The sequence below is a fragment of the Rhyacophila brunnea genome, unplaced genomic scaffold, assembly GCF_057557595.1.
Source record: "Rhyacophila brunnea isolate RB1 unplaced genomic scaffold, BYU_Rbru_1.0 scaffold_1, whole genome shotgun sequence".
Taxonomy (NCBI): Eukaryota; Metazoa; Arthropoda; class Insecta; order Trichoptera; family Rhyacophilidae; genus Rhyacophila; species Rhyacophila brunnea.
The window spans coordinates 27,648,422-27,672,925 of NW_028232751.1; the positions used below are offsets into that span (position 1 = coordinate 27,648,422).

The 24,504-nt window shown below is 33.6% G+C and overlaps 1 protein-coding gene across 1 annotated transcript in view; it reads right to left on the reverse strand.

The window, feature by feature from the left end:
- The window catches only part of Mgat4a (alpha-1,3-mannosyl-glycoprotein 4-beta-N-acetylglucosaminyltransferase a), a 598,161-nt gene extending 575,825 nt beyond the window's left edge, over positions 1 to 22,336 (reverse strand). Inside the window, exons 1-2 of the mRNA XM_085942816.1 lie at positions 22,001 to 22,336; positions 17,792 to 17,910 (exon numbers count right to left, since the gene is read on the reverse strand). Coding sequence (XP_085798942.1) covers positions 17,792 to 17,894 — 103 coding nt within the window. The 5' untranslated portion in view covers positions 17,895 to 17,910; positions 22,001 to 22,336. The remainder of the gene's footprint in view (positions 1 to 17,791; positions 17,911 to 22,000) is intronic.
- Between the last annotated feature and the right edge of the window lie 2,168 nt (positions 22,337 to 24,504).

Genomic DNA, 24,504 nt, shown 5'->3' on the forward strand with positions numbered 1-24,504 from the left:
AGTATCAACCTATGTTCAATTTGAATTGGGTTATAATAATAATATACCCGTAGATATATCAATAGTATGTTTGCCACGATATCCACCCAAGTTATCAGTATGTACTTGCACAGGTTTGATTAAAAACTATGATGAAATTAACATTTCGTTACCTTACTTTGAAAAGGTTCTAACTGACATTTTGGCCTAAAATGACTTTTTGATGTGAAAAGGTTCCATTAAACATATTCTATCATATACGTTCATTTCAGAGTCATTTATTGTCAAATATGGGAATTAGCAGTATGCCGGAGTTCTATCTACGTGTCTTTTTATATTGAAAATATGACCATTCTAAATTTCAAACGCTTATAGCTCAAAACATGGTGAAGTGCAATTAGAACCTTTTCAAAGTAAGGTAACGATTTTACAAATATTATATTATTTTGACAGCCCTGTTTTCTGATCAGCGGACACGTGCAGGTGGTGTTTATCAAATAATAATGTAAGATTGTCCACAATAATAATAATGTAGAAGGTCGACAATAGTAATAATAATGTTTTTTTTTTTAATAAAATCTCCGATGATTAGTGATTTTTGCCAAAAGATCGATTTAAATTAACGTGCGTACGACGCCGAGGTCGATTTCATACTAAATTATATTTGAATACGGAGCTCTTCAGCCGCCCCTTAAGGACACGAAATATGAAGGGTTTAAAGCTCGGGACAATAACAAAACTCATAGTGCAACCGCGGTAATATTGAATTTAAAAAGACGTGACGTCCGTGCCTGTTGGACGACGGCAAACGATGAGTAAACAAGAATTTAATACTCCGTGCATGACATTGCAACGTGAATTGCAGGCATAGAGGATTATGAACTCATACACAGGAACAACATACTATACACATAGTGAGCTTTCACTGCATACGCTATAAACAACACCGATATGAGTGACCATAGAAGTTGTGATACAGAAAGCTCATCACGAGAATTGTCAATCAATAATATAAGAAAGGCCAATTTCGAATCTCAATAAATTATTTCTTCGAAACTTAGACAAATCATAAAGGAGATTCACGAGTTGCCGACAGCAACCGGAATAAAAAAAACTGAACGGAATTTCTCAAGAAAAATTGACTTTGAATTGCCGGTATTTTTTTTGTTGCTCGGAACAACTGAAAAAAAGCTCCAGACTACTCTGAACGGAATTTCTCAATTTTTTCAGTTTAAACAAATGGCTGGTATCTTCGCAATGAAAGCTTGTTTTATTGAACAAACTTATCTCATAATTGCTTCGATATAATATTATTGAGGTATATCGTACAACCTCATATTTTACAATTTTATTCGTTGATGTTTAAAGCTTTATTTCACTACAATGAAAAACGGACTTACAATTACCGGGCGAGGTATGTTTATATTGTGTAACTACTCATATTTCACTTTGATGTCAGCCGTATAAATTCACGTAATCGTATTGAAACATCTTTATTTTAAAAATTTAGAAGAGCTCCTGAACAATATCTTAAATAACAAGTCAGGCGCATAACAACCGACAAAAACATGGTGTAGATCAGACGTGGGCAAATGCGACTCTTCGTGCGGCCCCCAATAAACACTAGCTATGCCATCCAACGCGCTCTGGAGTGGGCAGACGCAGATCAAATCCAACGAAAGCTCACCGAAAACCATAATATTTGTATTTATTCGGACTCCAAAAGCTCAATCCAACCAATTGGAGATCCTTTGTCTACTAATCCGATTGTCTTTTCTATTCACAGCGAGTCCGCAATACTGAGACGGCGCTACCCCGAGGTGCACTTCAAGTGGATAAGGGGACACACCGGGATAGAAAGAAATGAAAGAGCCGACAAATTGGCTCGGCATGGTGACACTAAACCGAAGACCGCGATAGCTTACGACAAAATTTACTCTGAGTTACGCGAAAATTATAATTTTAAATATGGTGAACAATGAATGGAACTCACGATACTTCTTCGGATAGGGAAGTTGACCCGAAAGTTTTTACCTCCAATTTCAGCAGCACGAGACGTCAGGGTACATAAGAGGCTGTGTTTGAGATGACTAAGATTCTCAGGTCACGGAGTCATGCGAGCTTACCTGCACAGGTTTAAGATAACATCTGATGGAAAGTGCCCATGCGACGATGGAAGCGACCAGGACACGTCCTACATTTACTCCTAGAATGTCCAATTTTAGCAATGAGCGGCACAACCTGAATTTTATATTACAGATGGCAGATGCGGACATTTGAGACCTTCCGGGGACCATGGCGAACGAGGCCGGAAGAGATGCACTTTTTAATTTCTGTATTGATGTAATAAAAAGAATCAAAATAATAAATGGTGACATGTAATGATGATTCATGCCGTTCTGATTCAGTGTTTGCAGTCATATAAAATAGGATAAGTATATCAGTCATATGCGACATTTCTTTTACCACGGGAAAAACTCGGTTATAAATCGCAGTTCTCAGTTCCCAATGAATAGGACAACATATTCATCAGAATCACCACCGCGCGAGTAGAAGAATAGTTTTCAATAAGGCACATTTCTCAGCCAACACAATCTTCATTTGACTAGCATCAAGTAGAGTAGTTTGCGTGCCAAAAAGAAACTTTGATAGTAAATGCGAGGTATCCATAAAGGCAAAAATTTCAAAAAAAAAAAAAATATCTCTTGATAAAAATATAGGTATTTTCTTTCCCCATTATACTTGTATTTTCGCAAGTTTTCATTTCTAAATGTTGTAAGTGACAAGATGCGCGTACTTATATGAATGCAACTGTCAAAGACGCACGTATTGGTATATGCGTGTGTGCTGTGCTTTCAGTGTGTCTTTCAAATACCATAATTGAATATTGGAAACTTGTGCCAGAATTCAAATATCCTAATTTAAATAAAGCTGCTAGCCGATTATTTTCCATTTTCGGTACAACATAATATAGTTGTGAATCATTATACATACTCCTCTATGAAATTCGTATAATCAAAACATCGTTCACAGCTAATAAACGAGCATTTGACAGATTTGCTGCAAACGGCTGTAACAAATTTTACACCGAATTTTAGAGATTTATTTAATAATGATAAATAAACTTTTTAATAAATTTTGAACTAATTATTTTGTGTTTTCTTTCTCATTTTTTATTTTCTTATACTTACATGTTTTTTTATATTTTATATAGCAAATAAGGTTTGTGTAAAAATGTAATTAATTTTGAATTTGTGTATTTACTATTATGTGAGAACATGATTACGGTGTGGTTCTTTATATACCATAAATTGTAGTTATTTAACTAATTTGTAAAAAAAGTTTTGTAAAAGATGACATCAGAATGTATTAAGTACGTACAATTTTAGGTACATATAACTAACTCTAAAATAATAGAAAAGTGGAACTTCCGGAAACCTGTAATATTTAACGGGTTCCGGTTCGGTTTCTTCAAAACTTAGAATCAAGGCTTAATCTATATGGACATACACTGGCGTGCACGATCTTATTTAAAATCTATGAAAAGGACAAAGTTATAATATTACCTTCACTCAATTCCCAGTGAATGGTGTCAATACTGTAATAAGTAGTACCTATGTATAAGACGGTTGTTATTTATATATTTCCCTTATATAATTGAATACATTTAATATAATCGCAAATACAAAACAAATTATTTTTTATATAAGAAACATTTTCAGAAAATTTTATATTTTAAAAATAATGTTGACAGCTTTAATATTATGCTGTCTTCTATACTGAAGAAAGAAAGCGGTAGATATGAAAATTCAAACGATGGAGGGATTATTATCATTAGGCATTTATTAATGTATACGTTCCGCGATTCCGCCATGGTGTTTTTTAATATACTTACTTTATGAAACACAATGGAAACCAATAAACAACTGTTTGAACTAACCAATTACACTGAATATTTTGGTGAATTTTGGTTATGTATGTGGAGTATTAAACCAGTGGAAGATAACCATTGACAACGGGTCTAAAGGATACGTAAATATAGGCAATGAAAAATACCGATAAGTAGATTATGTATGGAAGTATTTAATTTATTGTATGTAGATAGGTAAAAAATCAATGTTTCCATCTTAGTTAGTTACCTAGGTACCTACTGTCTTTCGCGGCATAATAATTTGACGAATTCATCAATCTAAGCAATATTTCGCACATTTTTCTGTACCGTACAACTCAAATGAGTCTACGATCCTGAACACATACTCATCCATGTGGAACTCTAAAGCCTAGCGACAAGACATAAAAAAAGCTTTAAAAAAATAATATTTATATAAATGTATTATTCTTTTTAACACTATAATAGTCCATGGTCCCCAATGGCAGTAGTGTAGTGAAATAGTAGTATACATATTTAGTAATAGAAGAGAAACAATCACAAACACCCAGGTTGTGACAAAATCACGTAAATATATTGTGACCGAGAATCGAACTCGGGTCCCCCGGATGAACTGCCAACGCCTGACGCACTGGACTATGAGTGCCGCCCATACAAATAAATTTTAAAAAAAAACGGGTTTTTGGTAACATTTTGGTCATGAATTAGTGGTAATATCTAAAGAAATTTAGCATAAAGAAAATAAATAATGGTAAGAAAGAAATATTGGTGTAAATACCATGAAGTGAAGATGGCCAGGCTACATCGTTCAAAGAACAACCAATTCTGGACAAATCTCAATAAACCAATGTTACCCGAGAGACATTAAAAGAACGACGAGATAATCAAGTTTAGCGAAAATACGTGGTAAACGAGACAAAGAACCAATTAACATGATGATAGTGGTGACGTATACGGCCTAGGTCCTTCCCGAGAAACTTGTATTTTACACAAGATTATTAGGTATACGGTATATCCGAATTATTATTCTTTCAATTATATGCTAGTTAGGCTTACTTCCATCTAGCTCTAGCAGGCAATCTTCGCCATACCATAGTATAAGTCAGGGGTCAACTAATTTTTACATAAGATCTACTTTGGAGAAGAAAAATTCTCCGTGATCTACTTTTTCTGAAATTAAGGACATATATAGGTAATTAGTATACCTATAATAGATATATTTTTAAACTAGAATATAATCTTACTAAGAAAATAAAATAAAGTGTTCTACATAGAAAAAAATATTTACATAACTGTAGTTATTTTCTTTTGAAAACATACATAAACTTTATTTTGAGCTTCCAGATGCTACAGAGCTAGAATTACTTATCCTACATTGTAAGATGTCTACATTTTTTATATAATTGGGGGTGTAATTACTCAAATCATTTCTCAAATGTGATTCCAAATGTCCGTTAAAGTTGTTCTGTACTATGATTTTATAATTTTTATTTGCGAAAATACTGATTTGAACAATATTTCAAACTAAAACAGGCGTACAATTTTTCAGCACATTTTAATAGATTTGAATATTTATCTGCTTCGAAATTATGAATAAATAAATTAAATATTTTTGGCGATCGACCAAAAATCCTTTTGCGATCGACCGGTAGATCGCGATCGACCGTATTGACACCCCTGTTATAAGTAAATGAAGCCAACATAATACACAACGGTTCCCAACGGCTGGTTCAGACAATGAAATGCCCCAAAATAACTTTAATGGGTATTCAATCGAATTAATTCTATTTAATTTGAATAAGCCCTACGCGTGGTGTGGGATTTAGCTGCCGGTCCCCAGGCACAAGTGAATAATGTTTGTTGTTATTAATTATTGCATCGTCGATTAGACACCGAGCTAATGGGATTTAATTTCGCCTCCACGGCACAATATAAATTCTACAAGATTAATTAATATGCTACAATTAATAATAGATAGACAAGGTCGAACCCCTAGCCAGCCTGACAATATTATGTTGTATATATATATGTACTGATAAGCCTGCGTTTCAAAGCTGACCCGTACTTACTACCTGAAATGACCAACAGTATTATAACAATTACATTACATATTAAGAAGCAGGTGAAATTGGACGCGTTAAATATTCACTGGTAAACAGTGAAATGTAAGCTACTAAATTACTACTTTCTCTTCTTCGTCATCATCAGCAAAGGCACTGTGCGTCTTGACATCTTCAAAGAAACGTTTCTACTCACATCTGCTTATCGATTGCTGTCTCCGCTGCATTATAATCAGGGATGCTGTGCCCTCAGAGCAATAAAAGTAAAAGAAGTCTGGCTACATGAAGATGTTTCCTTTACGTATGACGCACGGTAGAACATCAAATTACTAATTAGTATGTATTATTAACTTACCCATGGTCTTGCTTCTCAATACGACTACCAAATTTAAACGCATCACCGTAAAGAATCTGTTATACTAAATTAACTAAAAATATTCACCAGTAACTCATAAAAAAACTTCTACAACACATACCCCGATTTTTCCCATAGCACCTAAGTTATACCAATATTTACCGGTTTCAATTATAGCTTCATTTAGTCGATTCTTTATGAATATAAATTAACAGTGTGGAATGTTAGTCTCCAGAAATTTGTTTATAAACATATATATTTATTATAACATAATATTGGTTATGTTAACAACACGTGCTCTTTACTTGGCTGTATTGAAGGACTAACTAAATGACACTATGCGTATGCGCATGTACCCTTGAGACCGAAATGAATATAATCATAATAATAAATTATGTGTTGCATCGGCGCGCGTAATAAATTGTCATACAATATGATATTAAAAATCATAAACCATTATATTTTATTATCCCAAACAAATGATTATAAATATCATTCTATTCCATTTAATTCTCAATTTGTATTCTTTAAAAAGATAATTGGTATTAAAGAAAAAAATGTAGATAAGTACGACCAAATTACCTTAAAACGGTCTAAGAAAAGCTTTGTATGGAGGAAGCCGTAAGTACATTTTTTGTACAAAAAATAACGTAAATCAAATTTTCAAATTATCAAGTCTAAACCAAAAATTATAGGCAAATAAAATAAACAAGAATTCTCCAGTATTAGCAGGAAAAGTAAAATAATATGGGAGCTCAGATCTCCCACTTGCCTAAAATGCAGATACGGCCGCTGTGCTTAGTACGGCAATATGTAGATTCCACAGAAAATGTATAACTTTGATTTATAAAATCTCAATATGCGCATAACTTTTTTCCTATCGCTGTTTTCGTATTTTTAGCCTACTACCCGGAAATCTTGCGCATGCTGATGATGAATGTGTATAGTAAGTATGTATATAGGTGTTTACTACTTGACGTTTCGGTCTAGTTCTAATTTCCCTGAAGAGTTAGACACATGGGATTTCCGTTATCAAGGGTCTAAGTAGGTAAGTATGGCGGAGGTTTTCGTTAAGTTAATTCCGGTCACAGAAGTATCGCTGGGCTGGCCATAACACGCGCCGCCCTCTATTCTGTTTCGCCGAATAAACACTAAAAATCCGAAACTCTGTCGGCAACTGAATAGAGGGGTAAGCGATGGTGCCCGTACAAAAGTTTCTTTCCACTAAGTAAGCGTTTTATTTAATTGAAGATAAAAGAAAGTCACTCAATGAAATTTATAAACTTTCGCTAAGAATATTTTAAGTCATATTACTGGCCAAATTATCTCCTCTTCAAGGAGATAATGAATATGTAAAAAAAATAACTAAGTATAAATCTTTATTCATCAAAGATGTTTAAGAAAACCTTTTTTCTATAGAGATAGTCTAGATGTAGACAAAGAAAGATCTCTAAGAATAATAATCATGTTAGCTACACTACCAAGTAAATTTTGCAGATTTTCCAACAAAGCAGAAATCAGACATAAAACGCTCACGACTTTTCAAAGTTCCGCATGCCCAAATAAGTTGATATTTTTAATAATAAATATTCTTTTAAGTAGGTACCTATTCGCATGGCCCCCACAAGGGGGGGGGCTGACAGGGCTCTAGTCTGGGGGCCCTGGCTCAGGAGGGATCCGGCGAGGCGAGTCGCCAGATAAGTGAGATAAACACACATCACAAATTTGCTTTAATTGTAAAAAAAGACGCCTGCGCCGCTATTTACCGTCAATGATATTGTTATTTAAAGTTATATAGTTGTACAATACACTTTTTAATTGTGTATCTAATGCTCGACATCTGCATAATTCAAATGGATGTATTGAAATATACAATAAAACACTAAACATATACGTTCATTTTACCGCGTGCCTACACCATTTGGAAAACGCTACTGTAGAGCATCACACTGCCTTTATCCTTAGTGATAGGTAGGGGGGCCGTCAAAGATCCTAGCCTGGGGGCCTGCTTCACGATGTCAGCCCCATGCCTAATCGTGAACTATTTTCGTAGAGAGCTATTTCATCTCAATAATGTTATCATATAGGAAGACCCGGTAACTGGAGAAGAGTGGCGAGAGACCGGAGTGAGTAGAGAGCGGTTGTGGAGGAGGCCAAATCCCACCCCGGGATGTAGTCTAACGAGATAGCATATATTTTTCGTTACATATTCCATATTGTAATTAAGTAGATACATACATCAGAAAGCACGTTGCATAATGTTTTACGCGGGAAAAATAAGGCGCGACTGTCGAATTTGAATATTCAGAGGGTTCATTTGAATAATAATTGGAAATGCTTGTACACGTAAACAAGGAAAGTCTGCCTGACTACACACTGGCTTTTTTTAGCGTCGGACGCAGGCCAGTGACAGTTTCGGTGGATTAATCCGCTGTAACAATACTTCCGAAACTGTTTTAACTGGAACCCCCTCGGTATGATTACAAAATTTGGTGGCCGAACCTAACTGAACATGGAGAATAGGGTATTTTTATTTCAAGTTTAATATTGCTTTACTAAATACTTTAAGATACATAGACAACGCGCATCTCCTGGTCTGAGTCAGGTACTTCTGATTTGGTAGTGTTTGGCCATCCTCAATAATAAATTCCTTTTAGGGGCTATGACTTCATCCCTAGAGTCTAGGCCCAGTCGATCGCGAAGGTATTCTTGGTCGATCGCGGACATAATAATAATTAATACATTGTACTACTTTTCGTGAATTCTTCTAAATTTCTTGTCAATTAATGGGAAGATGATTTTTTTTCACTATGGCAAATGAAAAATATATTTGTATTATTTGTACTTCGAGTGTACCAATTCCGAAAAGAGGCAACACTGAAAGACATTTTCGAACGGTCCATGGAAAATATGATGGAAATTATCCGCCTGGTAGTGAGTTGCGTAAAAATAAAGTGTGACAATTGAAATCCCAATAATTGTCTGGTCAACAGTCTTTTCTCACCAAGTTTAATTATAAATCCAAGACAGCTACCGTGGCTTCTTTGGAAGTAGCATATGTTTTAATAAAACATAAGAAACCCTTCGCAGATGGCAAAATATGAAAAGAGGGTTTTATTAAAGCCGGGGGGGGGGCATTATTTAAAAATTTTAAAAATAAAACTGAAATAATGTCTTCAATCAATGACATATTATTATCATTATAAAGAAATACTTGGAAGGAATTTTACAGGAAAACATTAATAAAACGTAAATTCCTATCCTTGCAATTTGATGAGTCTGTAGATTACACGGATATAGCACAACTATGCGTTTTTGTTCGACCTTTTTTTGAAGATATGTCTGCTTCAGAAGAATTATTAACAGTTTTACCATTGAAGGAACAAACCAGAGGAGAAGATACATTTAATGTATTATTAATTATTATTGTACTCGTTTTTCTATTCATAAACTAGTATCAATGACGACTGATGCTATGGTTGGGAATCATGTTGGGTTTATTACTTTATGTAAAAATGATGAATCAATACCCACTTTTATCAGTTATCATTGCATTATACACCAGAAGGCGTTATGTTCAAAAGTGTTAAACCTGAATCAAGTGACGGATGTTGCTTTTAAAATTGTGAATTCAATTCATGGCAAAGCTTTACAAAGAAGGAAATTTCGATAATTATTAGAAGAATTTGGATCGGAAAATGGCGAACTTTTGTTGCATACAGATGTAAGGTGGCTTAGTCGGGCTAAGTTTTTGAAAACATTCAGAGATATGTTACCTGAAATCAAACAGTATTTAACAAAGAAAGGAACAGAATATCGTCAAGCAGATGAAAGAACGTGCCTGCTTGATGTTGCCTTTCTCTGTGATAATACACAAAAATTAAATCAATTGAATCTACAACTTCAAGGGGGAAAAGTCATTAATTGATTTTATTCGTGCAGTGAATACATTTAAAACCAAACTTTCACTGTATGAACAACAATTAATTAAAGGAATATGATTTTAAAATTTTTGAAAATATGAGGTTCGAGTGTAAAGATATGCAAAATATAATGGTTAGTCAGTATTTCAATCACATATAAACGTTGCTAACGGAGTTTAACGAGAGATTTAGGGATTTCTCTAAATTAGAAGATGTTGCTACATTTATGTCGTTCCCATTTAATGATAGTATAAACAGAGAAGAAATAACCATAAAAATTAGTGTTTTATTAGATATCGATTGCCACACTTGAAGGAGAAATATTGACACTAAAATGCGATGTGGTCCTGAAAGCCAGAGCTTTAAGTCTTGGAGCCCAATTGGAGCCTTATTTGTGAAAACAAAAATATCCACATCTTTGGAAAGTTGCAGAATATTTAACTTGCTTTTTTGGTTCTACATATCTGTGTGAATCGGCTTTTTCTTCAATTAATGTAATCAAAACGAAGCATCGCTCACGATTGACTGTGTGCTAACGTCTAGCGGTAAGTCCATATCACGTACAATACGACAAAATTGCTGAAAATATGCAGTCGAGTTTCGGATGAAAATGAAAAATAAATTTTAAGATTTCTTTTGATACATGTACAGGTAAATTGTGTAATATGTCGAAATTACTGTAAATGTGTAGGTACTCAATTTTTTTAGAAGTGAAATACATAATAATTATATCATTATCTTTAATTCGATTCGTATCGATTTCGTATCGTTATATGTATGTATAAAATTATATATATATTATATGTATAAAATATCTATTTTCAAAATACATATTTGAATTATAAAAATTGGGTTTTTATTGTTCTCGCATGTTATAATTACAAACGATATCAGTCGATCACCATAAATAATTGTATCAACTAGTCGATCCTAGAAAAAAAGTGTGACCATCCCTGCCCTAGGGTAAGAAGGGAGGGTCAGAGAAAATATCACAAAATAAACAAAAAATATAAAATGTTATAAATAAACAATATTGGGGATCGGGGATTTAAAAATATATTTTTTTCTGTTTTTTAACGTTTAATAGGAGGAAGGTGTCAAAATGTAATATAATATAGATTGGGGGTAAAATGTTATGTGATAATTGGGGGGGGGGCATTAAAAATACCCAAAATCGTGTGACGTCATTGGTGGTGAAAAGATGTTATGTATGGTTTTTATTGTTTATTTTTATCGAATAAAATAAATCAGTGCGTCCTTTAAACCCGCCACTGACTTAATGTAAGTTATATCCTATCAATATTACCAAATCATATTATAATACTGTGAAATCAGGGAGTTGTTGATCGCACGAAACATGTTCGACTATTTACAAAATACCTAGTTAAGTAATACAAAAAAAAATCGCGGCTCATGACTTTGGAAACGCTGCAACATTTTTGACAGTAATATCATAAGCGAGTGTTTAATAATATTATTTTACATACGTACCGCCACTCACTTAAGTTTTTGTTAGTAGATACCTAATGACCGAAATAACTTCCTACAATAATTCTGTTTATTTATCCAAAGTGATCACTGATCAGTGATCACTTTCTAATACGGTACTCCAACCATAACATGGCTTACAACCATTCTTCGTAAGTAGGTATGTAAAGATAATCTCTTCTTCTTCTTATTGTGCCATCCCCTAGCGGAGATCGGCCACCATCAAGGCGATCTTATCTTTGTCGTCTGCTACTCGGAACAGTTTAGTGGAGCTGCACTCGTATCAATCACGGAGGTTCTTAAGCCACGAAATGCGGCGCCGTCCTCTGCTACGCTTCCCATTGATCTTTCCTTGAATGACAAGTTGGGGAATGTTGTATTTCTGCCCTCTCATAATGTGGCCGAGGTACTGTAGTTTCCTGGTTTTGATACTACGTAGAACTTCTCGGTCCTTCCCCATTCGATTGAGAACTTCAACATTTGTCACCCGGTCAGTCCAAGGAATTTTGAGGATGCGTCTATACAGCCACATCTCGAAAGCTTCAAGTCTCCGTGACATCTCTTGGTTTAGCGTCCATACTTAGATAATCTCTACTGAAGCTTAATATTATGTTTGGCAGTAGGTGTGATGATGATGAGTGATGGAGGAGAGTAGAATGAACTGAAGTGTGAAGACTGGTAGTTCCTCGCGGAGATAGCGAATTTACAGATACAGTTTACATAGGACAATATAATACAACATATACGATAGCCCGAGGCACGGCGATACTGAGTGACAGTTACACGATTGAGATATAAAGCGGAGTGCGATATTTGTTCAATCGTGATAGTATTTTTGTTGAAACCCATCACGACTGAAAAATGCTTACACTGAGTCTCCCAGGACTTCGATGAGAAAAAGCATTTTTTTCATAATAAATATTACAAATATCACTGAAGTAAAAGTTTTTACTTGCAAATGGTAATTAGATTCGTGTTAAATTGCTATGTTAAAAATGTATGTACTAAACGGATTTCTTTTTTACCGTCCGCATTTCTCACTGAGTCGGCATTATTCGAAACTGCCGACGGCCTGTGAACAATGTCTAAAGAATATTAAATACATAATAGGATCAATTTAAGAACTGCTCGTACGTCAGGATTTTACTGACACTGCTTATTCTCACGGGACTCGTTGATCGCCACACATACCAGAGAACAGATTAATAAATAGAAATGTGACCCCAGTCGCCATAGACCAAAAATTTCAAGCGAGATTTGCCTTATGAGTATATGACTAGGCCTACTAAAGTCAGGCCGTGACACAAAACTGTAAACTTATATGGTAGCGCTAGTTATTGCTCATATTTCGAATGCAATATGGTAAATTATTTGTAGAAAATGATGATAGTCGCATATCGAATTAAATGATAATAATTTTAACGAAATATTGATAACCACCAACTAGCACTACCATCGTAATTATCAAGTCAATGCCACGACATGAACGTAGTCGGCCTTAGTCAGACCATACAATCCAAAAAAATACATAGCCTCCGATATAACCTAAAATAAAATATTTCCAAAATGCGCGCTTCGTTTGTGTGACAATAAATGCATGCTACTATGAATACAGACGTAACTATTGAAAATCACATATTCTTTAAGACGTGTTTAAGTTTATTTCTAATTTTTCCACATTCAAGAATTAAACCTCGTTTTAGCCCCACCCAAAAGGCAACCCACTTCAAAATGTTTTGTGTTACATGATGCACATCTTTGATTACATCGAAACAAACCGGACATTTTCCGGGACAAGAATTTTAGTCTGACACTTCTTTCCTTCAGTTGATTTTACGGTACCGCGTCATAAGGTTACGTATTTTCTTGTAATGAATTTAAGCTATATAGGTATCCTACATATTTTTCAATTCTTTGTACCTACCAGACATCATTATAATTCACAATTTTTAATATAATAACATAGTACCTTTTTAAATTCCTTCATTTATTTGAAGTTTCTATTCCATACATAGCACATTTTTTGCTATCCGATTATTGCCAACACATACAGATGGTCATTCAATAGGATCTCAAGACGATTGGAATTATTTCACCGTTACCAGGTAGGCGGGTGTATTATCGTCTCACCTTACCAGATGAACGGCAGATTCGGCACTTTGTTGTTGCGTAGGTATGTTCTGTGCATCCATCTCACACAAACATAATGCTATTAAGCCTGACAACAAATCAACGTTAACCTTCTATCAAATAAATTATATAATTGCTTGCAAACTGCTACACACACGAACGTGCACAAGCGTTTCTTTCCAACACAGCGCATCAATATATTAATGGAAACAATATTCCACGAGACAAAGCATCGATACTTCCGATGAAAGAGAAAAAATATTCCTGCAAACATGTCCATAATTGAACATAAATAATTTGAAAACACATCAGATATATACTTACCTACTAGAAAAAATCACATTTGCAAAAAATACGACGCCTGACGGGATTTGGATCAATATATCGCCAATATGCTTGGTTACTGGCAAGTGATGCGTTGCCCATCAGGTGGCCATTATATATAATTAGCATTTTATTTAAATGTGGTAATTAAATAATAATTAAAAGGTCCGCAGTGAATGGGTTTTAAACTACAGGCGTCCTACTTAATTACGATAATTTAGATGTAGATCCTACATGAAAAGCTTATCAAATTGCGTTATTATTGACTTGACTTTTGGTGTATTCAAGTTATGTATGTTCAATATATGGAATGTTACATTCTTAAATCTTAGATTCATTCTAAATTCTTAGATCTTAAATCTTGTAAATTGTGAAAATATCCATGATTGCTTTTTTATTAGTGCATTTGGTCATATTTGCTATTTGTTTCTATACAACGTTGTATACAAAAGTTTTTATAAGTACATAGTGGATTAAAGTTTTGAAAACATAATAGTACCACGTAAACGCTAATGCAATTATTAACATAGTATTGTACCTATATATTTTGTTTGCGGGTTAATAAATACTTAGATGCATTATTTGTGAAGGCAACGCTGGATTAATCTATAAGCAAAATAATCCCATCCGATTAGAGCACGACAGATATTTTCTAATTTTTGAAATTTTTAATTATCAAAATCTTTGTCGTGTACCTACCGACTCAAGATAATGTAAATCATATTAATACTTTGGACCGCTGAAGACGCACCTGGCGCGTAATGACCAGGCGGCCGATCGATGTAATTAACGTGCATTTTAAAGGTGGTAATTAAAAAATCATTATCTAGTCAACAATTGCAACACACAGCAATAGATTTTAGAAATTATTGTGAACGAAACTTTCTTGTAAAATGTAAAATAAATCATTATATCCTTACAAAAATATGGTTTTCTCAATGGAAATTTTGTTTCATTTGCATTTTTTATTAGATATATGAGAGCACCAAAAAACAAGGTATTAATTCGGCCCTGTGTGTAAGTCTGTCTTAGGCCTTAATGATATTGGCTATGAAATTGAAATTTAAAATTGATGTATTGGTATAACCATAACCGTACAAGACATATAAAGAAAAATATTTAACCAACACAATGAAAACAATATGATACTGATAGGTAGGTACATACATATAAAATATATTTAATAAAAAATATAAACATAATTATATATAGCCACGAGCAAGTCACTGAGAGAGATAAACCACATTTAAAAATACCTATATAAAATAACCTCAACGCATCTCATGCAAGCGGAATGTGGATATCGATATCCAAAGTGATTGGGTTTAGGGAATCCAATCCTGAGCCAAAATTCTGATCCCGGAATTTCGGGATTACAATTTGACGATCCCGGGATTGGCGTTTTTTTCATTGATAAAATCGGTCAAAAATGTCTAGTATAATTTACACTATTTAAGATATGTAATGTTAATATTGTGTAGGTACGTTCAATCTTGGAAATACATGGGTTTAATGGAGTAAATAATATTGAATATAGATAATAATGTGAAAGTAAAACAGTTTTTTTATTCATTTAAGAAAAGGTAATATTCATAAAATTCGGCGTAGAAACAAGTACCTGCCTGCAGGTCCGTGGCACTGGCGGTTAGACGCCGTTCGCGTGCCAGAACGTCAGTGGCTTCTATCTGGTTTAATGAATAAATTTATTATTATTCTGATGTTCTTGCGATTGCGTATGACAACAAAAATGGTTATTTATTATCCGTGAGCATTCGACGATAACCCCCTGTGACATGTGCAGGTACATACACTTCACTAACATAATTTTGTGCACATACTAATTGATTGTGATTGATAACAAAAAGCATTCCCGAAGGTTTCGGGATTATGTTTAGTAATCCCAGGATTCATAGGTATCGAAAATTGTCCAGGATCCCGGGATTGGATTCTCTAATTGGGTTCAATACAGGTATTTGGCATCATCAATGACAAGACAAGTGTCGCTAAATCAAGAGATGTCACGGAGAATTGAGAATTGCATCTACAAAATTCCTAGGGCTGACCAGGGGACAATAATTAACGTTAACTTTCTCAATGGAATGAGAAAGGACCGAGAAGTTCTGCGAAGTATTAAAACTAGAAAACTACAGTAGTAACCGCATTATGAGAGGCCAGATGTACATCATTCCCCAACTTGTCATCCAATGAAAGTAACTGTAAGCGTAGCAGAGTACGACGCCGTATTTAATTGCTTAAAACCCCACGTGATTGGTATGAGTGCAGTTCCGCTGAACTGTTTCTGGTAGTAGATGGTAAAGCAAAGATCACCTTGATGATGAGCGACCTCCGTTTGTGAATGACACGATAAGAATAATGACAAGTTAGCTATGCACTCCAGAGAGAAAACGAAACAGATTCAAAGATCCAGTGACGAAGACTCGATACTAAACGAGTAGGTATTTAACGTTTACCTTGCCGTGTAATTGAATAATTTAATGTAATTATAAAAATGTACTAAATGTAATTATAGATAATATTTATTTTCCACTATTTAAATTAGGCAAACTATATTATTGGTGGCGAGTCGAATCTACGAAAGGTTGGAAAAATAGTCGGCTAGGTGTAAAATATTCTCCAGTGGTACCATAGGCGATTCGTGATGTGTTAGCATTATTTGTTATCTTATAAGTAATGCCTGTTTCAAAGCTAGCAAACATTACGTATGTAACTAAAATACTTTCGCCATACTTATAATAATTATCAGAGGTTGTGATCGAGAAATCATTTATGAGAATCTCGAGAGCTCGAGAAATTGTTACTAGACAAAAATAAAAAGGTGAAGTTGAAAAGGAAAAAGAATATTGGTACTTATAATAAAAACTAAAATAGCCCTCGACTTTGAACCGGAACGGAATTTCGGAATTCGCCAGTGTTTTTTTTAGTCTAATAAGTCAGACGAGTTTTATACTGTAAATTATTAATTAATTATATCGCTGCACACGCGTAGTCGACAAAAATGTATTGTTTTAACGCACGACATCCAAATAATTGCACTTTTAACCATTATTTGTACTATAATTTTCGTCTGCGTACCATGTACGGTACGATATAAAACAGGTATAGTACGCCGAAAATACTATAATTTTGAATATCGGAAAAACTATTAAATTTCCGATATTTCCGTACCTACTATAAATTGGTGCAAAGTAATATAATTTCACAATATAAGAAAATTTGGAGAACTTGGAAAAAAATCCTCGAAAAACTTAAAAAAGCCCTTGGTTTCAGTTTAAAGTGAAATTTCTTGAACTCTTCGGTAAGAATTATTGGTAGGAAGAGGTACCTAAATAAAAAGGCGTCTCGGAATTTCTCATATTCTCCATTATTTTTTTGGTGAGAACCAAAAAACCTATACATTTTCAACATATGACAACGCGTACTAATTTTTGCCAAAATACTACAATTTCTTGGTCCACGTACTATTCGGTGACAAAAAGATGGCAACACTGCTCACTTCCGCGACTTCTCCAGTACCTATTAATCCAGAGCCAGAAGGGGATATAGGTATTACTATTACAACATTTTGTCACCTCAGTAACTCTGGCACTACATTAATGTAGAAGATATCATATGTTATCCTTACCTGGTGTGGAGAAGAAGACAAAGACGGTGAACGGAATAATAATAGTCGCTAGGATTAACACGCAGCTGCGTCTGCGCAAGATCGGCAGAGGCGTCAGGGCCATTTCTCCTCGTCCCGAACTGGAAACAATGAAACATTACAATTATATTCATATTATGGCGATGGTCAAAAATGGTAAGACAAATCAGCGGAACCGGAAAATGGGTAACTAATTACTCCATGTTCTATAATATAACCTCCGGTTCGGCTGAAACTACTTCAGGAGTATAGAGTGTGATTTCGGGGTTAAAGTTATTGCTTAAATCAATTTGGTTGCAGCTGAGATAATCGGTTTTGAAATAAATCACAATTTTAAAAATACTTTTCCTTAGAAGTTAATTGGTGTATATTAAAAAAAATCTACATTATTTGTGTATAATTAAGTTTTTGGTATTGTGTTATATTCAAAGTTGTGAATAAATAATTTTACATAAAGTTAAAAATGATTCTCTCAACTTAGCTATTTCTACAAATTAAAATATGTATGATACACAAAAAGCACACTTTTTACAAACGATATAATACACAAAAACGCGACTTGAACTTTTACACTGTAACCAGAAAATTAATTTAACCACCAATTTGTCAACTTGCAAATTCAATATTAATTATTGGTTTTGCTCATACTAATTACACTAATTAGTAACAAAATACTTAAACATGAATTTTCAACATTGCTGTTCTATTTTTCTGTTGCTTGCTGTAAAATAATGATGATGGGATTACGTACCAAATTTTATTAGGGGACTTAAGGCAATATTTGTATGTACACGAGGCACATTCCTAAATTAATTATAGATGCCAACATAAAAAGTTCATAATAATTAACAAGAATGTTGATGTAATTTCGTATATTCTTGTATGACCTTTCCGTAAAGTCTTTAAGAGTGAACATAACAATAATTACGCCTTACTTATTATAAACAAGATATTATTTCGAGCAGGTACAGATAATGGAGTCTTTAGCCAAAAGGCCACATTAATATTGCAAGCTGTAAGTAATTCAGCAACCGGACGTGGGTCTTGGCCGCCTCCAGGAAACGTCTCCACTCCGTCGTGTCTGTCACAAACTTTTACCCCTGTCTGAGCCTCAAGGATGCCGTATCTCTTTATTTAATCACCTCTGACTAGGTCCCACGACTCCCAGTATACTATTGGTCTAATGAAGAGAAGCATCTAAGGTGGTTGGGTGTCTTCCATTTTTGAGACGTGGCTTACACAATGGATTCGTCTCACGTTCACGTGTTAAGCGCGACCCAAATTAAGGTGCATGTCGCCTACTGTCATGGGCTGCCGCTACGGGGGAAAAAATGTGTAATGTCGTTGTTCTTGGTGTTTAAAATGTTATCAAACTGATGCTCCCATCCCGTAGCACATTTTGAATCTTTAAACTAATGTCATTGCTATAAACTCTAGACTCTAGAACAATGTTTCTTAACCTTTTTACATCCGCAGACCACAAATAAATCAAAAATGTTTTGCGGACCATCAACATTGGAATAAAATAATAAATATATATATTTATACTATTTTTGAAACAATAGTCGAAATATAATACAACCCCACTTCAAACGTTGGGTTTCTAGGTAACTATTTTTGAATTGCAGAAAATTTTCGCGGACCACCGGTTAAGAAACTATGCTCTAGCGCAGCGCTGTCCAACTTCTTTTAGGCCGCGGGCTATTTTACAACGTTTTTCTTAGCTCTTATTCTTATTTGTCCGGTGGTTCTTTACCCGGTACAAATCTTGCAAGCGATTTTTAGCTAAGTTCCTGATTAGCTAGACATTTGAAACTTTTAGAATATATCAGAACACGATGCCAACGCAATTTTTTAAAATACTTTAAGCCATCATTAAATAGAATTGAATTAATTTTCAGTTAATTCTGTTTTCTATGAAAAGTTATTTCGACACCATTATTGGTTGCTAGCGGGGTCTGGGGTCCTAGCAACTAAATTATTAATATATACGTGTGTTACTATGGAAATCAATATGACATGTCAAAATGACATTTCAGTATTATTTTTTTCAAGTACTTACAAATTATTTTGATCGTTTAAGCTAGTCAAGTCAAGTTTATATGATATTCAACAGAAAATTTAAACACGTAGTAAGTATATAAAAAGTACTTTATATCTTGTAATTATTTTCTTTAGCAACCATTTCGGGGCCAGAGAGCATACGAAAATGAAAAGTCAGTTAATGTCAATTCAAAGGTTATTTTTTAAACAAAAAAAATAAAAAATAACACAACTAGAAATAATAAAAACAATAATATTATTAAGTTTATTTATTTTTTGTAAAAAAAAATATTCACCATATCTACGTAAATTAATTACGTTTACAAAACAAAGATTATACTTGTACGTACTTACCTATAAGTTATTTAAATGGAGAATTGTAGCCTTAGTTTTGAGCAACAATTTCTTTTATGTCAATATCAATATTATTTGTTGTGGCAAGTCTAATTATATTTTCAAGCAACTTCTTCGAGCTGTTTCTATATGTTGATGTTATGTTATTCATGTCAGAGAAGGCAAACCCACATATTTGAAGTCCAAAATCTCTCATTTCGCATCTCGAATTATTTCACAAATTATAAATTTCAGATGCAAATTTCTAAAGCTACGTGATGCAACATTTTTCTATTCTACATGCGGCCCAAGTCGAGTGAAATTTGTTACATGCTACAAACAGATGTTTTCTTTCTGACAAAAATGTCGCACCGACGCTATGTGCGGCGGTACATTATATGACATGTGTTTAGACGTGAAATTTGATCAGTCCGTATGTGCGACCGGACTAATTTTTGGAAAATACGTACAATTTACTTCAGGGTGAATTAATGTTTCCTGAACAACCCGTAATTTGATCTTGGTGGTATAATATTGCCATATTTTGTTTCCGGTCCAACGCGGTGAAAATGTATAAGTACGGTAAACTGCATAATATGCGTACAAATTTCCGGACACGTAAATGTAAATTTTGAAACATCCAGATTTCCTCCTGTTCTTACAGATAAGAAATCTTTCTTGGTTTTTAATAATTAAATATTGAAACTAACATTTCACCGTGGCATAGTTCGAAACGAGCTTTCTTATTGGAAAGAGATGACCGTATACTATAATACGGTCTCCAATTTTATTAGATTCAATATCAACATTAATTCGATTTTCATAGCTGATTTTGGCAAAATTCATGAATAATTCATGATTTATTATTTTTATAGTATTTTCGGCGAAATATACTTTTTTTATATAGCGCTTATATAGGTAGGTACTTAATATAATACGTAAGACAATTTGTCAAAAGTTGGCAATCTCTTTTTTGACGAATTCATTTTACTTTTGCGAAAGTCTTTTTTTTCAGTATTAAATCATGCACATTTAAAAACTAAAAACCGGTTAAGGCTGGTAACAGAGGAAGTCTATATTCAACAATTAATATCATTATACCATCGTGCATCAATGCCTGACATATGGACAAAAACAATTAAGTATTATTTCCGGTAATATTGAAAGATCTTACAAAAATAACAACAAATTATGCACACAATCAATGTTTCTATGTAACCAGTAAGGTTTAGCTTTGTTGACCCCTGTTTAGTCCACCAACTATTTTAACAAATAAAAAGGTGGGAAATCACTGCCATACAAGGTGGTTTATTCTAACATCATTGGTAGCTACATTATGACATTTTACTGTGAATCTATTGATGAAGATAATAATAAAATAAATATTACGAGTATAACTAATATCCGTGTTGACTTATTTGAATTATTCCTTTACTACCATTCTACTTAGAATAAAATATGTATGCTAAACAATAATTTGTTTACCTACGAAAAGTCAATATAATAATATTATATACATACACCGATCTTAAAAGTGTACGTTATATTTTATACCACACTACGAGTAATCATGCAATTAACAAATTAGTTTACCTATGTTATATTATTATTTTATTGTTTTGTAGTAGTTGTTGTTAACAATACCTACCTATAAGTATCCTAAACTCTAAATAAAGTGTTGGTGGTGCTTACATATAGATATAGATAGACAGATGCCTACGTACATATATCTAGGTATAGTTCTAACTTTTATAACTTAAACATTAATAATAAATACATGACATTATATTAAAATGCAATGAAATTTTAACTTACCATTAAACCTCTATCATTGAATGCTCAGGATCAAGCAATAATATCACAATCTTGCGATTTTATATAATAAATATTAATAAAGTAACTTGTGTTTTGAATATTAAAAAGAAGACAATTAATGTAAAAACATTTTACACCTCGCTATGCAAATTTCACACGCCTTAAAATTGATGAATTAATGTGTATTATAGTTGAAATATCAGATATTTATAACATGACATTTGACGGCACTACGAGAATTTCGTATCAACACAATTTAACCTCAAACGCGACGTTTAACTATTTGACCACACCATACAACCAACCTAACCGAACTGAACCAATAACTTAGTCACGAACTAGTGTTGCCTTAAAATAAATCCAAATCCCCATTTGTCTGTGAATTTTTTGTTAAAAATATCAGTTGATTCAATAAATGTACGGAATTCAACTATTAACAATATGAAAATTTAGAATTTACCTATCCGGCATATTTTTTGTTATATTCTTACAAATAATATAACAAGACCCCCATAAAATATCAGTTTAATAAATTTCGGAACAAAATTTCCGTGAATAACTGAAATTATTTTAGATATGACAACACTATTGCGAAATGTCACTTTTGCTAGCTAGCGAAGCAGCGCTTTCTGGCGGTAGGAATTTTGAACTAATATTAACCAGTAGTGAACTCAGTCTACTGTATTAAAAGCTTCACGTTTGCTTTTTAATTATTTATTATGTGTGTACCTATTCGTGCTCAGAGACATGTTGTTTTAATAACAATAAAACATTGATAATTAATTACATATTATTATGTGTCTCCGTCATTCTCAATAATGTTGAGTAACTGATTTTAATAATATTATTTGTTACTTAAGTAGAAACAAATATTTTGGTATGTACCCTAAATAGTACTAATATTCAAAGCATCACGTTTTTTCAAGAATAAGAAATCAAGCCATGAGGATCAGCAACATCATATATTTTTTTAAATTCATAAGCACTTATTTGATGCCATCTTATATCAAGAGTTGGCGACTAACTTGCACTACATTTCCCTAACCTAGAATAGTCGTAATAGATCTCGAACACCTTTAATATTGTGCTACTTATGGAGATTGCATAACCAAAAAAAAATCCTTCTACCTACGCTTGCATTGGTTTCTATCTTCTTTGCCCTGCATTATGAATCAGAATAAATCATACTTCTCATTATCGAAAATATGGCTGAAGCACGCAGGTCTTCTACGCATGATAGTAGCTATATGTTGTCTTGTCTTAAAACCTCCTCATTGGTAATGTGAATAACCCAGGATATCTCCATGGTACTCTGATACAGCCACATCTTGAAAGACTCTAATTTTCTGATTATCAATTCATTTCAACGTTCAAACTATGACTACGTAGTACAGTACCAGGGCAGTTGTCACATTAACATTAACCTATTCTTATAAGAAAGGTGAAGGTAAAGGAAAGGTACCTCTTCTAAGGTAAATTATTCCTACTGGTTTACATTACCTAGGTACATGAACTCAGTGGCATAGCTGGAAGTATATTGAGCCCCTATGCAAAAATCTTGCAATGGCCTCGTAGTGTTTCTAAAATACTTTTCAGCCAAAATCAATAAAAGTTAATGGATAGGAATAATGTAGTTTGAAGTCCTAGTCCACCATAAATAAATGTATAAGTGAATGACGTGTTTCATCTTCGGTGGAATACAAAAGAAATAGTATCATTTTATATCATAATTTAAATGATCTCATAGAAATGTTCGGAAACAGTTTGTATACTTACATATATTTCCTACATTTTTATACAATTTTCATATTATTCACACTCAGATGTATCTTGGTCTGGACTAGGCATTTGCAAACCAGAGCTCGTTTACAGAATGTTGGAAACAGATATGTAAACGTTATTATAATATATTTAACTTTAACGTCGATTTACTCATCCCAGTTACCTATTGGACTGATCCGACACCTTTGGGAGGAAGATGCTGCATTGGCTATATAGACCCGTGAATGAGACTGGAGTGCGGATAATTGGGTATACTTAATAGTGAGTTGTACCGCATGTACCAGGTTTCGAAACTCTACACCTTAAAACTTTTGAGGCTGAAATAGGCAGATTTAACATAATATGCCAGAGGCACGGATATCAAAAATGATCCTTGTGAATCCAGGAGATATGAGAACAGTCTGGAGACTATGGAGAAGACAAAGAACAACGCAAGAGCCATTCTCAACCTGGATGAGTTGAGGAGTCACAGAAGATTGTGCCGCCTGTAATAGCCACATCAAAAGGATCAAAGTTATCTTTGTACTTGGATATCGTTAAACCTCTGCCCTTTAATAGACTTTGTTATTTTAAAATAAAATGATAACAAGAAATCATCATAATTTGGTTTATTTATTTATGAAGTGAATGTGAGAAATATAAAAAATAATAGAAATAATAAATAAAAAAACAGAAAGAAATGAATACTAATTATTAGAATTTTCTTTCACTGGCAAATCGAT